Source organism: Monodelphis domestica, chromosome 2 (genome assembly GCF_027887165.1).
Source record: "Monodelphis domestica isolate mMonDom1 chromosome 2, mMonDom1.pri, whole genome shotgun sequence".
Classification (NCBI taxonomy): Eukaryota; Metazoa; Chordata; class Mammalia; order Didelphimorphia; family Didelphidae; genus Monodelphis; species Monodelphis domestica.
In genome coordinates, this window is record NC_077228.1 from 75,187,713 (window position 1) to 75,202,665 (window position 14,953).

The 14,953-nt window shown below is 38.2% G+C and overlaps 1 protein-coding gene across 14 annotated transcripts in view; it reads left to right on the top strand.

Moving 5' to 3' along the window:
* RALGPS2 (Ral GEF with PH domain and SH3 binding motif 2) overlaps positions 1-14,953 on the top strand; it is a 293,091-nt gene that overhangs the window by 169,921 nt on the left and 108,217 nt on the right. For all 14 annotated transcript variants that reach the window (XR_008915850.1, XM_056814143.1, XM_056814144.1 and 11 more), the window contains exon 5: positions 11,860-11,943. Coding sequence is in view for 13 of the 14 variants with exons in the window: in XM_056814143.1 (XP_056670121.1) it covers positions 11,860-11,943 (84 nt within the window). In the remaining variant the exon portion in view is untranslated. The remainder of the gene's footprint in view (positions 1-11,859; positions 11,944-14,953) is intronic.

The window sequence follows — 14,953 nt, forward strand, 5'->3', positions numbered from 1 at the left end:
AAAGAACTTAAAAAGCAAAATAAGTTCTGGAAACAGAAAATAATATCTTGAAAGTCAAAGTTAACCAGCTTGAAAACAAGGCAAAGATGAAAAATGACCTACAAAGAAAATCATCCCAGAAGGAGAAGGATGACCAAAAAGCCAGGGGTGAAATTCAGTCTTTAAAAATTAAAATCCAACAACTAGAGGCAAATGATTTCACAAGGTAACAAGAATCTATAAAACCCAAATCATAAGAATGAAAAAAACTGAGGAAAACATGAAACATCTCTTTGACAAAACATCAGACCTTGAAAACAGATCCAGGAGAGGCAATTTAAGAATTATTGGACTACCAAAAGATCATGATAAAAGAAAAAGCCTGGACATTATTCTAGAGGAAATTATCTAAGAAAACTGCCCTGACATTCCCAAAGAAGAGGGAAAAGTGGAGATTGGAAGAATCCACAGATAACCTCCTGTTTTTAATTCCCAGTTGACAATGTCCAGGAATGTTATGGCTAAATTCATTAACTACCAGACCAAAGAAAAAATATTACATGCTGCTAAGAAAAAGTCATTCATATATCATGGTACCACAGTTAGGATAACTCAGGATCTGACTGCATCTATACTGAAGGACCAGAAGGCATGGAATGATATTCCAGAAAGCAAGGGAACTGGGTCTACCACAAAGAACAAACTACCCAGCAAAACCGTATATTCTTACAGGAGAAAGTATGGTCATTTAATAAAATAGAAGACTGCCAAGCATTCATAAAGAAAAAGAACAGATTTAAACAGAAAATGTGATGCCCAAACACTTCTATAACTCAAGGGAATCACCAAAAGGTAATTAAGAGAGGGGATGGGGGAACAACTTTTTTTAAGGGACAAAATAAGCTCAAATGATTTGTATTCCTATGAGAAAAGATTATATTAGTAACTCTTAAAAATTGTTATTATCAACTGGGTAGCTAGAAGAACTATACTTAGAGGGAACAATGACAAACTGTATAGGATGAAATGTCAAGATATATATATATATATATATATATATATATATATATATATATATATAGGTATACATAAATATATATATAAAGCTAGAGGAAAAAATAGGTCAATACTAAAAGAAATGGGAAGCGACAAAATGGGATAAATTTTTATTTCATAAAGAAGTGAAAGATGGGAGCAGGGAAGAACACCAATATACTATAAGGATAAAGAGGTTAAAGACAGGAAATACTTAATTCTTCAGTGCATTGAAATTGATTCAAAGAGAGAAGAACAATCAAATCTATCGGGGCAGAGAATTGATTTTTGTCCTATAGAGAAATGGAAGGGTAACAAAAAGACTGGTAAGGATAGAGTGTGTGGGGGGTAGTTTAAAAAAGAGGGGAACAAGAATGGAGGGGGGAGAAAAGGAAGTAAAATAAGAGTGGCAATTAGGGAGACTGATTAAAAGCAAAACACTGGTGTAGAAGGAAATAGTGAAAGAAGAAAGGGCAGGACTAGGAGACAAAATCAAAATGTTGGGGAATACCCAGGTGGTAATCATAACTCTGAATGTGAATCGGATGAAATCACTCATAAAATGGAAGCAAATAGCAGAGTGGATTAGAAACCAAAATCCTGCCATATGTTGCCCACAAGAAACACACATGAGGAAGGTAGACACACACAGGGTAAAGGTAAAAGACTGGAGCAAAATCTATTGAGCATCAACTGAGAAAAAAAAAAGACAAGAGTCTCAATCATGATATCTGACAAATCCAAAGTAAAAATAGATCTAGTTAAAAGATACAGGGAAGGTAGTTACATCCTTATAAAAGGCAGTATAGACAATGAGGAAATAACAGCACTCAACATGTATGCACCAAATGGTATAGCATACAGATTTCTAAAGGAGAAACTAGTGGAATTTAATGAGGAAATAGATAGTAAAACTTTACTACTGGGAAATCTGAACTTTCCTCTATCAGATCTAGATAAATCAAACCAAAAAGTAAATAAGAAAAGGGTAAGAAATATTAATGAAATCTTGAAAAATTAGAGTTAATAGATATGTGGGGAAAATAAATAGGGACAAAAAGGAATACACCTTTTCAGCAGCACATGGTACATTCACAAAGATTGACCATGTACTAGGGCATGAAAACATGGCAAACAAATACAAAAGAACAGAAATAATAAATGCAACATTTTCATATCATAATGCAATAAAAAATAATAATTAGTGAGTGTACATGGAAAGGCAAATAAAAATTAATTGGAAATTAAATAATATGATTCTGGAAAATCAGTTAACTAAAGAACAAATCTTAGAAACAATTTCATTGACGAAAATGACAATGATGAGACATCCTTTCAAAGTCTATTGGATGCAGCCAAACCAGTATTTGGGAGAAAATTTATATCCTTAAGTGCATATTAACAAATTAGGGAGGACAGAAGTCAATGAATTGGGCATGCAAATTAAAAGACTAGAAAGTGAACAAATTAAAAATCCCCAGATGAAAACTAAATTAGAGATCCTAAAAATTAAAGGAGAAATTAAAATTGAAAGTAAAGGAATTATTGAATTAATAAATAAGACCAGAAGCTAGTACTTTGAAAAAACAAACAAAATAGACAAAGCACTGGTCAATCTAATAAAAAAAAAAGGAAAGCAGAAAACCAAATTAACTGTATCAAAGATGAAAAAGGAAATCTCACCTCTAATGAAGAGGAAATTAAGGAAATCATTAAAAAGTATTTTGCCTAATTACATGGCAATAAATATGGCAATTTAGGTGATTTTGGTTAATATTTACAAAAATATAAATTTCCTAGATTAGCAGAAGAAGAAATAGAATTCTTAAATAATCCCGTATCAGAAAAAGAAATTGAACAAGCCATCATAGAACTCCCTAAGAAAAAAAATCCCCAGGGCCTGATGGATTTACAAGTGAATTGTATCAAACATTCAAAGAAGAACTAATCCCAATATTATACAAACTATTTGACATAATAAGCAAAAAAGGAATTCTACCAAATTCCTTTTATGACACAGATATGGTACTGATCCCAAAGCCAGGCAGGTAAAAAACAGAGAACAATCTCCTTAATGAACATAGATGCAAAAATCTTGAAAAGAATACTAGCAAAAATCCAGCCATAGTTCTGCTGGGTTTGTACCCCAGATAGATAATAGGGAGAAAGCCTTGTACAAGAATATAGCTTTGCTCTTTGTGGTAGCAAAAAAATTTGGAAGTTATGGGGATGCCCTTCAATTAAGGATTGGCTGAACAAATTGTGATACATGTTGGTGATAGAATACTATTGTGCTCAAAGGAATAACAAACTGGAGGAATTCCATGCGAACTGGAATGACCTTCAGGAATTGATGCAGTGTGAATGGAGCCAAACCAGAACATTATACACAGAGACTTATACACTGTGGTGCAATTGAATGTAATGGACTTCTCTACTAACAGCAATGCAATGATCTAGGACAATTCTGAGGGACTTATCAGAATGAACACTATCCACATTCAAAGAAAGAACTGTGGGAGTAGAAACACAGAAGAAAAACAACTGCTTCATCACATGGGTTGATGGGAATATGATTGGGGATATAGACTCTAAGCTATCACCCTATGCAAATATTAATTATATGGAAATAGAACACACATAAAATAAAACCCAGTGGAATTGCTCGTTGGCTACAGAAGGTAGGAGAGGAAAAGAACATGAATCATGTAACCATGGGCAAATATTCTAAATTAATCATTTAAATAAAAATTTCCAAATTAAAGAAATAATTGTTTTTTAAATGCTAACATGGAATGACAGAGTTTACAGTAGGACCTTAGAGATGATCTAATCTCATTTCGCAAATGAAGAAATTTAGGTCTTGAGAGATCGAGATGTTCACTTATTATTTTGTTTTAATATTATATTTCCACTATTATGTTACATGGTGACTTTAAGAATTTGCTCTCCATGAATGTTAGGTTTATTAGCCAGTATAGTTAGAGATGAGAACAGGTAAGTAATTGGCTTCAGGTTACATGGTTTGAAGTAAGACTCAGAGCCAGGACTTCTAGGCTTCAAGGAAGCCTATGTCCAGATGACTTCTCAGAAGGGCCACAGCATATAGACACCTTACTGAACTAGAAAATATGAAAGGCAAGAAAGTGTATATCTATTATAGTAGAAATTTCTTTAAAGAAGGGATTGTTAGGGTGTATTTAAAGCATCTGTTATAGGCTTGTTGGTTTAGACTCCACATAGTGAGTTATCTGGCATAGTACAGTGTAGAGAAGATGATTTAATTAAAGAGCCTAAGGTCTAAAGATCATCCTGCATGAAGTCTAGTTAAGAGTAATAAAAAGGGTGGGGTTTTTTCAAAGCTGTATTGGGGAAAAGAAGATCATATATGCATAGGACCGGTAGGCCTAGACAGAGTGATTCATCTTTGATGATAATGGAGAGAGGGAAATGCTGCTCTACTTTATTTTGATTGTTTTCTTTGCCAAGGTTTTTGATCTGAGAAAGACAAAGCAAAATGAATTGATACCCAAGATAAATAGGAAGATACAAAGAAAGACTAAAATGTGTTATCTGCCCCCAGAAAACTTGCATTATAGTGGGAGAGACAAGAATAACTGTGTACATAAGAGATATATGCAATATTTTGGAAGGTAGTTTCAGAGAGAAAGCATTAGTAAGGAATAAGGAGATGATGAAACCAGAAGACCTCCTGCAGAAGTTGGGATTTGAGCTGATTCTTGAATAAAGATTGGAAGGCAAAGTGAGAAAGGGAAACATTGCAGATATTCCCTTCTAGCTAGTGCAAAGGTACAGAATTACATGTTACATGAGAAGTAGCACATAGACCATTAGAACTATAGTGTAAAGAGATGAATAAAGTATAGTAGTATAGTATAGTAGTCTCTCGGTGATCGAGAATGACTATTGTCTTTGTGCATTATGATCTACGGTGTACCCTCATGTGGCTTTGGAGTCCAAAGGCTGAGGCGCAAATTTTGTGGCACATGGGGCATGGGACGCCAGTTGTTATGGGAAGTGCGGTTGTGGCCTGGTGTCGGAGTTCGCGCGCAGCGGCAAGACGTCGATGTCACTTATCTTCAAAGGTGATGGGGGCCTGGTGAATGTGGGTTCGCCAGCTGCTTCTGTCAGAGGCAGCGAGTTGCTTTGGTGTAATGCCAGCCCACTTCAAGTTGGACTTTAGCTGATCCTTGAATCTTTTCTTTGGTCAGCCTTGTTTCCTGAGTCCAGCTGACAGTTCACCATAGAATACCTGTCTTGGTATTCGCTGTGGGTCCATGCGGATGACATGTCCAGACCATCGTACCTGGGTTTTGAGGACCATTACTTCGATGCTGGTGGACTTGGCTCTATCGAGGATTTCCTGGTTGGCGATTAGGTCCTGCCATTCCAGCTGTTTCATGTGCTTCCGGTACAGTGTCCATGTTTCACAACCGTACAGGAGCAAGCTGAGGACCACTGCGTTATACACTTTGAGCTTCGTCGCAGTGCTTACACCTCTGTGTTGGAGGACTTTGGAGCGCAGCCGCCCGAGTGCCTGGCTGGCCTTTTGGATCCTGGCATTAATCTCGTGATCTAGGGACCCATCGTTGGCGATGGTGCTGCCCAGGTACTTGAAGGTGTTGACGTTAGAAAGCTGCGTGCCATCGATTGTAATGCACGGCTGGTTAGTTGGCCTCCCTGGTGCAGGTTGGAACAGCACCTCTGTTTTGCTGAGGCTAATGGTCAGGCCAAACAGTTTTGTTGCGGTAGAGAACCTGTCCACAATGGTTTGGAGATGATTTTCTTGGTAGGCCATGAGAGCACAGTCATCTGCATAGAGAGCTTCCAGGATGAGTCTTTCTGTTGTCTTTGTTTTTGCAGTCAGGCGGCGAAGGTCAAATAGTGAGCCATCCAGTCGGTATTTGATGTAGATGCCCAGGTCTAGATCCATCACAGCATGTCATAATACTTGGTTGAAAAATAGGTTGAATAGTACTGGAGCGAGGACACAGCCTTGTTTCACTCCATTGGAGATGTTGAAGCGATCGGAAGTCTCTCCACCAGATAGGACTTCCCCTGTCATGTCGACATGAAAGAGCTGGATCAGTTTGACAAATTTTGCTGGGCAACCGAGCTTGCTGAGGATCACCCACAATGGGTCCCTGTTCACTGTGTTGAATGCCTTTGTCAGGTCTATGAAGGCAATGTAGAGACTCAGGTTCTGCTCAAGGCATTTTTCCTGCATTTGCCTCACCGTGAAGACCATGTCGATGGTGCTGTGATCTGGTCGGAAGCCAAATTGTGATTCAGGCAGGTTCTGCTCTGAAACAGATGACAGGAGTCTGTTGAGTATAACACGGGCGAGGATCTTTCCGGCAGTGGAGAGTAATGAGATGCCTCTGTAGTTGTCACAGGCTGCTCGTGAGCCTTTGTTCTTGTATAGGGCTACGATGGAGGCATCTCTGAGTTCTGGGGGCATGTCTTCCTCTTCCCATATGCTGGTCAGCACTATGTGGAATGCCTGGAGTGCCTTTCCATTTATAGCCTTGTACACCTCGGTTGGGATCCCATCTTTACTGGGTGCCTTGCCTGCACTCATTTGTTTAATGGCTTTTTGGACTTCCGCTATTGAAGGAGGGACATCAAGTTGTTCAATGGAGTGGTTTGGGGGATCTGGTCAAGGGTGCTTTGGTCGACTGAAGAGGGTCGGTTGAGAAGCTGACTGAAGTGTTCTTTCCACCTATTGCTGATGCCTTTTTTATCTTTTATGAGAGTGTCACCATCAGAGGATAGCAAGGGAGTGGTGGTGGGTTTTGATGGCCCATAGACAGTCTTGAGGGCACTGAAAAATTGTTTATAGTTTTTCATATCAGCAAACCACTGGATTTCTTCTGCCTTTTTTTCCCACCATCGGTCTTGCAACTTCCTGATCTCACGCTGTGCCGTGGCTTGGAGAGACTTGAATCTGTCCTTTTTAGGAGCAGAGTTTGGGTTATTTTGCCACTCCATAAAGGCTTTGTTCTTCTTGCTCAATAGGTCTTCAATAGCAGTGTTGTTCTCGTCGAACCAGTCCTGGTGGTTGCGTTGTTTTGGGCCTAGGACTGCCTTTGATGTTTCCTTCACTGTGTCTCTGAACTGGTTCCATTTCTCGGTTGAACTTCCAGTGAGTGGTCCCTTGGCAGACAGCTTGTTGTCCAGGCAGGACTGGAATGTTTGCAAATAAGATGGATCTCTAAGATGACTCATGTTGTAAAATGCGCGAACTGTCTGGGCGCGTTTTGGATGTCGAGGCGCAATGCGCATTTGAAGAGTCCCTCTAACCAATTGGTGGTCTGTCCAGCATTCAGCTCCTCTCATGGCTCTGGTGATCTTTACATCCTGGATGTCTCGCCGGCGTACAATGATGTAGTCAATGAGATGCCACTATTTTGATCTTGGGTGCATCCACGTTGTTTTATATTTGTTCGCCATTCTGAACACAGTGTTCGTGATGGTGAGTTCGAACTCTGAGCATTTTCTGAGTAGCAGTAGGCTGTTGTTGTTCATTTTGCCCACGCCGTGTTTGCCGAGCACTAATTTCCATCTTTCATGGTCCTGGACAATGTGGGCGTTGAAGTCTCCCAGTAGTATCAGCTTGTCATTTGTGGGCACTGAGTGCAGGACGGCACTCAGGTCAGAATAGAACTGCTCGATGGTCTCCTCTGTGCTGGTCAGTGTTGGGGCATATGCGCTGATGATTGTGGCATACCGGTCTTTGCTGAGAGGCAAACGGATCTTCATGAGCCTCTTGCTGATGCCCACAGGCAAGTCTGGCAGCTGTTTGAGCAAACTGGTCTTGATGGCCAGGCCAACACCGTGAATTCTGTCTTCATTTGTGGCTCTACCTTTCCAGAAGAAGGTGTATCCAGTGGTGGGTTCGCTGAGTGATCCCTCTTCTGGTAAGCGTGTTTTGCTTAAGGCTACGATGTCGATGTTATATCGCGCCAGTTCTTTACCGATTAGAGCTGTTCTTCTCTCAGGTCTTGGGGTATTCTCTCTATCAAGTAATGTCCTGATGTTCCATGCTCCTAGTAGGAGTTTCTTTGTATTTTTTCTTTGATTTTGACTGCTTAAAGGGGATGACCCACCAGCTGCGGTGTGCTGACTGGGTGTTTGTAGGGCAGGCAATGTTTGGGACACCTTTTCTAGTCCCCTCCCTTGATTAGGGTGAGCAGTGCTGTCCTAGAGAGGGCTGCTCAGTCGCCCAGGATGCTGCCGAACGTCCCTGCTGCCCACAGGGCCGAGCGACCACTGGTCCGTGGGCCGCCTACGTGCAGGATCGTAACTACAACTGCCAGTGGTCACCTCTACCTGTTGCGTCACCACTCCCCCATCGCCGCAGGTCTTGAAGAGGGTGGACGGGGTTAGGATAGATGAGTGTGCACAAAGATACTTGTGCTGAAAGAAATTTAAGTGGAAAAGCCGATGCACAGAGACAGTCCCACTCTCTTGGCGTTGGAAGCCTGGGTCCAGTGGCACGAAAAGTCGTTACACCTGGAGACTTCCTCAGCTGCATTGGATGGCCGTGTTGTCCTTTGTGCTCCAACACGCCCTAAGCACTCCACAGTACTTTGCTGCGTCGCCCTCTCAGCCGTTGAACCTTCTTATTGGTTTCTTCCGTCTGTTCAGCCGAAGCAGTCTTCACATGCTGGGTGAGCAAAGCCCTGGTTCACCAGGGGTCGACGACCCGATGGCTACCCTCACAAGGTTTGGCCGGCCTGTTGAAGCCGTTGCCTTGGGTGTAGCCGCTGCCGCATGCTATCAGCTACTGGGAGCCACAAGTGAGAGCTGGGTGTCAGGTGGGGGTCAGAGGCTGGAGAGCTGCCCTAGCAGGGCACGACAAGCCCTCCATACCAGAGATACTACCCCTCCCTGAGCACCCCATACACCCCAGAATAAAGTATAAGAATACCAGAAAGGTACTAGGCATGAGGCTGGTGAATCAGTTGAGCTTAAGAGTTCTGAAGTATAGTAGGGCTAAAACTGGTGCAAGTTACCAGTATGGTGAGCTCTTTGAAGTGGAAGGTCACAAGGCTGCCTAAGAAAGGACATTCTGCCAGAGTCAGAAATGTAGTAAGTCAAAGCTCCTATTCTTATCAGTATTGGAATTGAGTCTGTGATTAGTACTTCCAACTTGAGCAAGACAGGGAGGTCCAATCTCCCTACAAGTATTTGTTCTCTTCTATTAGGTCTTCATTATATTACCAAGTGAAAACACCTGCCTTCTATATAATTATTAGATTAAGAAATAGCTGGATCAGAACAAGGCCAAGGAACCACCAGCTAGCTTTTTTCGTTCTATATTTTCTATTGAGATATAACTTATATACTTCTAAAGCATTATTTTTTTGGAGAACAAGCACCTTCTTCTTCTTTAGAACATATCTCTCTCTTTAGGAAGAATTTTGGTTGTTTTAAGCTCTAAGTGTATCTCTGTCCTTTTCTCCCTTTCTCCATGAAATCTTCCTCTTTTCAAAAGCTCTGATGAAAGTTATTTCCTAACCTATACCATATGCATTTTCTCATGCCCTCTCCCCCACAATCTGTTTTCTTTAAGAAAGTTTCAAACCATGGGAAAATATTCTAATTTAATTAATTAAATAAGTTTTTTCAATTAAAAAAAAAGAAAGTTTAATTCTATCTAATCTCCTAGAATCTGGAGAAGGATACCATGAATATCTTCACTTTGTCCAGGAGACAAATATTTGTATATTTGTACAAAATAATTTGTATATTTGAAAAGCAGCAGTCATTTTGCTGCTGCAAAAATAAAATCATCACACATTTGATTCTAGAAAGTACTACTGCACAATTTTATCTAAATATCTTCTAAAATTCCTGGGTGGAGGAGTAAATTGCTGGACAGCCTATGTGTAAGAAAAGAAAAATGTAAAAAATGATGATGATGATGATGATGATGATGATGATGATGATGATGATGATGGGCTTCACTTGTGGGAATAAACCTTGAAATAGTTTATTTATCGTATCTTTGCAATGACAAGTTTTATTTCTTAAAATTTATGCAGAGCTTTAGGAAACTGTGTATCCCTTTTATTCAGGATTCCATCAAAACATTTTAAAAGTTCTCTAGGCCTAAATATATTTTACAGGGATAAATAATTTAATTTTGGAAATGTACACATATTATATTGCTTTGATGAATTTTTGTTATTTTCCATTCAGGTGTTTAATCATTCATCTAAAATACATAAATAACATGCTATACTATATAATAATATTATGCTGACCCACATATGTGTGTTTATATGTGTCTGTCTGTATATGCATATGTGTACATTGTGTGTGTGTGTGTGTGTGTGTGTGTGTGTGTGTGTGTGTGTGTGTGTGTGTGTGTGTATTTGAGTACAGGAAGGCCCTGTATCCATGGGGGATATATCCCAAGACTTACCCCAGCTGGTTGAATACCTGCTGGCCCCATAAATAATATGATTTTCTTCTACATATAAACATACATAGGTTTTATTGATAAATGCACAGTAAGACATTATCAGCTTTAAGTACATTGTATAATACAGTATTATACTCTCTTGGTGTATATGGAGATTTAAGGAAGATTAGCACCTTTGATCTGAGGGCTTGCTGAGCCCTTTTCAAGGCTGCTCGCTTAGTTTTAGTGGCCACCGGGCACTCAGTTCTCACTTGAGGCTCCAAGAAGCTATAGCATGTGCAGTATCCACACCCTAGTAAAATCATCTTAGCAGATAGGCTCAACCAGGTAGGATATAACCAATGGGACCATAAACCATTGATATTAGAGGGGGTATCTACTCCAAGTATTGGAGACTTCCCCCAGTGGAATGGATGGATAAGCACAAATTGTTCCAAAAGCTATGAAGGCAGCTTGAAGCAGGCCCTCTGGAGTTCTTAAAGCTTGGGAAGACATCAGACACCATGGTCATCCACTGCATCACCAGTCCTTCTGACTTCTGTCTTGACACTGCTGTTAGATGATTCTGGAAGAGAGAATGAGACTGATGACTTTTTACAACTCAGCGTCATTTAAACCCAGTTCATGCAGAGGTCAAGACTGTCACCCTGTGATGTCATTGATCTAATTTGAAAATAAAGAACATCATCTCTTTTTGCTTTTGTTCTAGTCCTGTACTGGGCTGACAGACTTCAGTAACTACAGCCTGTACTCATTTGCTGAGCAATTTGAAAGTTGGCTGTTTTGGGGTATTTTCTGGAATTTTTCAGATTTTGAACTTTTTTCATTTTTTTCCTGTTACCTCAGATAATTGAATCAGCAGATACTGAATCAGTAGATACCAAATCAGTGGATATGAGGACCCTACTGTACATAAAAGTTAATATAGTGCCTCGCTTTCCTAATCTGTACAATGAATGAGTTAAGACTAGATGGTTTCTTAGGTCCCTTCCATTTCTAAATCTTACACCTAAATCTTATACCAATAAACTAAAAACTTAAAATATTATTTCTATTCTAGAAAATAAAACAGTGGTTTAGAAACATGAAGTATAAAAATAAAAGAAAAAGAGGGGAGGCAAATATGACATAATATTTAATAAAATCAGAAAATTTAGTATCTTTTTATTTGGTGAATTCAGTTTTGATGATACAGTATGAAATAAATACATGATTTTAATATTTATTTTGAACTGTAGATGAGGGAGAAGTAAAAATATTTTTTTACTCACATACATACATACATTCATATATGTCTATGTGTATTTATATATTATGACTCTGGATTTTATTATTGTAGCACTAACATCTACTTATTTAATTCATATTACATTTAATTGTTAATTTTCTAGGAGCTTTCAAGTTGTGGATGGAATAAAAAAGAGAAGTACAGTTCTGCACCAAATGCAGTTGCCTTCACAAGAAGATTTAATCATGTAAGTCTTCTCTAAAATTATGATATTCTCAAAAAATACAGTTCTTTAAGTGAAAGTTTTCATTAAGAAATGTTTATTGAGCTTTTCCTAAAGTAAACATTGTTAAAGTGGCATCTTCTTTTTAAAGAATGTGCTATTTCATCATTCATTCAAAGAAATTTTGTAGAAAAATTTTAATTGGTGATAGAACCTAAAATATTTTAGAAGCTAAAAATATCTTGGTTTCTGTTTTGTCCTTTGGTTGTAATTCTGAATATACAAAATCCAATTATCATATGAGTGCCATGAATATTAAAATCTCATTCACCTTATAACATAAATATTAGATTTATTGGATGAGATATTGGATGAGATGTTAGAATTCAACTGATCTCTCGTTTTTCAGGTGATAAACCTAAGGAGTTGAGAAGTTAAGTGATTTGTAGTTATATAACTCATTAATTCAAGTGCTAGAACTAGAACCTTTGTCAACTGCTTTTAATTCAATATCCCATTTACTTCTTCTTTTCCTCCTGGCTAGACACTGAAGCCCTTACAAAAAGTCTCCCTCCGGTGGCAAGGAACCTTGAACGCCAAGCCACTTAAACTCTCAGGCCCTCTTGCCCCAGTGGTGATGGGCCTGGCCTATGCTGTGGGCAGTGGACATAAATCTTCATACTACATAGATGAGTGGACAACCACCAATTTCCAGTAAAATGGAGGACCACTAGGTCTTACTACCATCAGCCTTTGTCACTGTGCCCATTGACCCCAAACTACTATTTTGGGGCATGTCATGACAACCTAAATAGCCCTGGACTTTGATTCCATCCTGTTGGTGAACCCTTAGAACATTAGAGGTTTTGCCATTCACCTTTAATCTGAATTCTCTATATCTTTTATCATCCTGGTTAGAGGATGAGCTTTTTGAGAATGTATCTCCTGTGCTTAGCATATAGTAAGTGCTTAATAAATTTTTTTATTCAATAAATATTTAAATATCTATAATGTGCACAGCATTATACATACATATTGACATCTTATTATAATATTGTTAAGATTGTGACAAATGTTCATGCTTTGGGTTATACAGTGTTATAACAAGATTTCATGCATCTCCTTGGCTGGTGATTCAAGGAAGAGATGTCATATAGAATCTAATAAGTTATCAGGTATTAATTAGAAGATGCCATATTTTGTTTTGAGCAAAAGTCAGAATTTACTATAATATCAGAAAACCAGGACTCCCCCCACCCCCAATTATATATTACTGTTACTTTAGAGTAGCCAAAGACATACTATGGCATTTAGAAATTTAAAAGTTGAAAAACATTAATATTAGCTTAATATAAGTGCTTCATATAAATTTATATATATATAGGAACTTATATAGTTCAGTAATATATAAATATGGAGCTATTATTTTATCAACATTTTAGTTTTTGTTTTAGAACTTGCAAGGTATTAGCCAACAATAAAATTTCATTCACATCATTAATGGGGATTGCTTCTAAAAACACCTAGTTTTACTGCAATGCTATTATGTTCACAACAGTCTTTGCAAATATAGTCTATTTGTAAAGCAGCACTCACTGTCTAGTAAAAGTTGAGAAGGAATGCTAGAGGTCTCTACTAAAAGTAAAGAATAAAGACCTTTTCAGAATAGAATTTGTAGCATTTAATTTGGATATAAAAATTTATCTCTTTTGTCTATTTCCAGTTAACTACTTATATTCCAAATAACTGAGGTTGACAGATAAGCAATCAAGCCTCAAATAAGAAGTTGCATTTAAAAATTAAGTAAGAAAGTAAATAAGGATTTTTATAGCACTTGTTATGTACTAGGCTCTGTGTTAAATAAGCTCCATTTGATTTCTCATGACAACCCTGGTAGAGGTAGGTGCTATTATTAATATTCTCATTTTATGATTGAAGAAATGAATGCAAAGAGAGGTTAAGTGACTTGCCCAGGGTTGCAGAGCCTGTAAGTATTTAAATCTGGATTTGAACTCAGGTCTTCCCATTTCCAAACCCAGAGATCAATTGACTGTACCAACTAGTTATACTTGAAAAGAAAACTATTTCATATTCATATTTCTCATTGTAAACATGTAAATAACAATGAAAAAATGGATATTCCATAGAGACAAATGTAAGAGTTTATAATCTCATTTATTACTCTTCAAAACATTTTATTTGAATATAATTTTATTTCCTTTTGATTAAAACTTAGAAGAGGAAAATGATAAACATTCAGCAGATGAACTTAGTTAAGTTGTCTTGGACTAATCATTTGAGTTCCCTTTAATATCATTAACCATCATTCTAAGGGTAAATATTCATGTTTGAAAATATTTGTAAAACTGTTCATTCTATTCAGCTTTAGTGAGAAATTTTGAGTTATATAATATGGATAATTGGGTATATAGTCAATTGGTCAGCAAAGCATTTATTAAGTGTCAACTCTGTGCCAGGTACTGTAGGGAAGTAATGGGGATTCAAATCCAAGCAGAAAGCAATTCCCTTTCCTTAATGAGCTTGTATTCTAAGAGGAAAACAAATAAAAGAGTTAAAAAGAGAAGGGGAAAGTACTCACTTGGGAGCATGTTGGAAAAGGTTGGAGAGTGAGAAGCAGAATCAGTAGAAATTAAGGATTGTGACTTGGGCCTCTCCCCAAAATAAGGACTCTGAGAGAAATTCATCAGTAGGAGAAACAGTAGGAATACAGAAGAACAGAGAAGTTCCAGGAATAAAAGGCCGCACAAATTCTGAGGGAAGTTCCAAGATAAGAAGGCAGCTGAGGTTCAATGGTAAAGGCCAAAGAAAAGCAGAACCAGAAGAAAGGATGACTCTCCTAGGGCCTCTCCCCCAAAATGAAGTTGTGGCAAGAATTCACCAGTAGGAGAAAGGGGCACAGGAAGGGGTGGCCCGACAGCAATTCATCTAAAGAGTGTTTTAGTAGATTGCATGCTCTGTATGATTAAAGAGTAGCCAAAAAAACAAGGTAGCCAAAAAAACTAAGAGGAGGTTA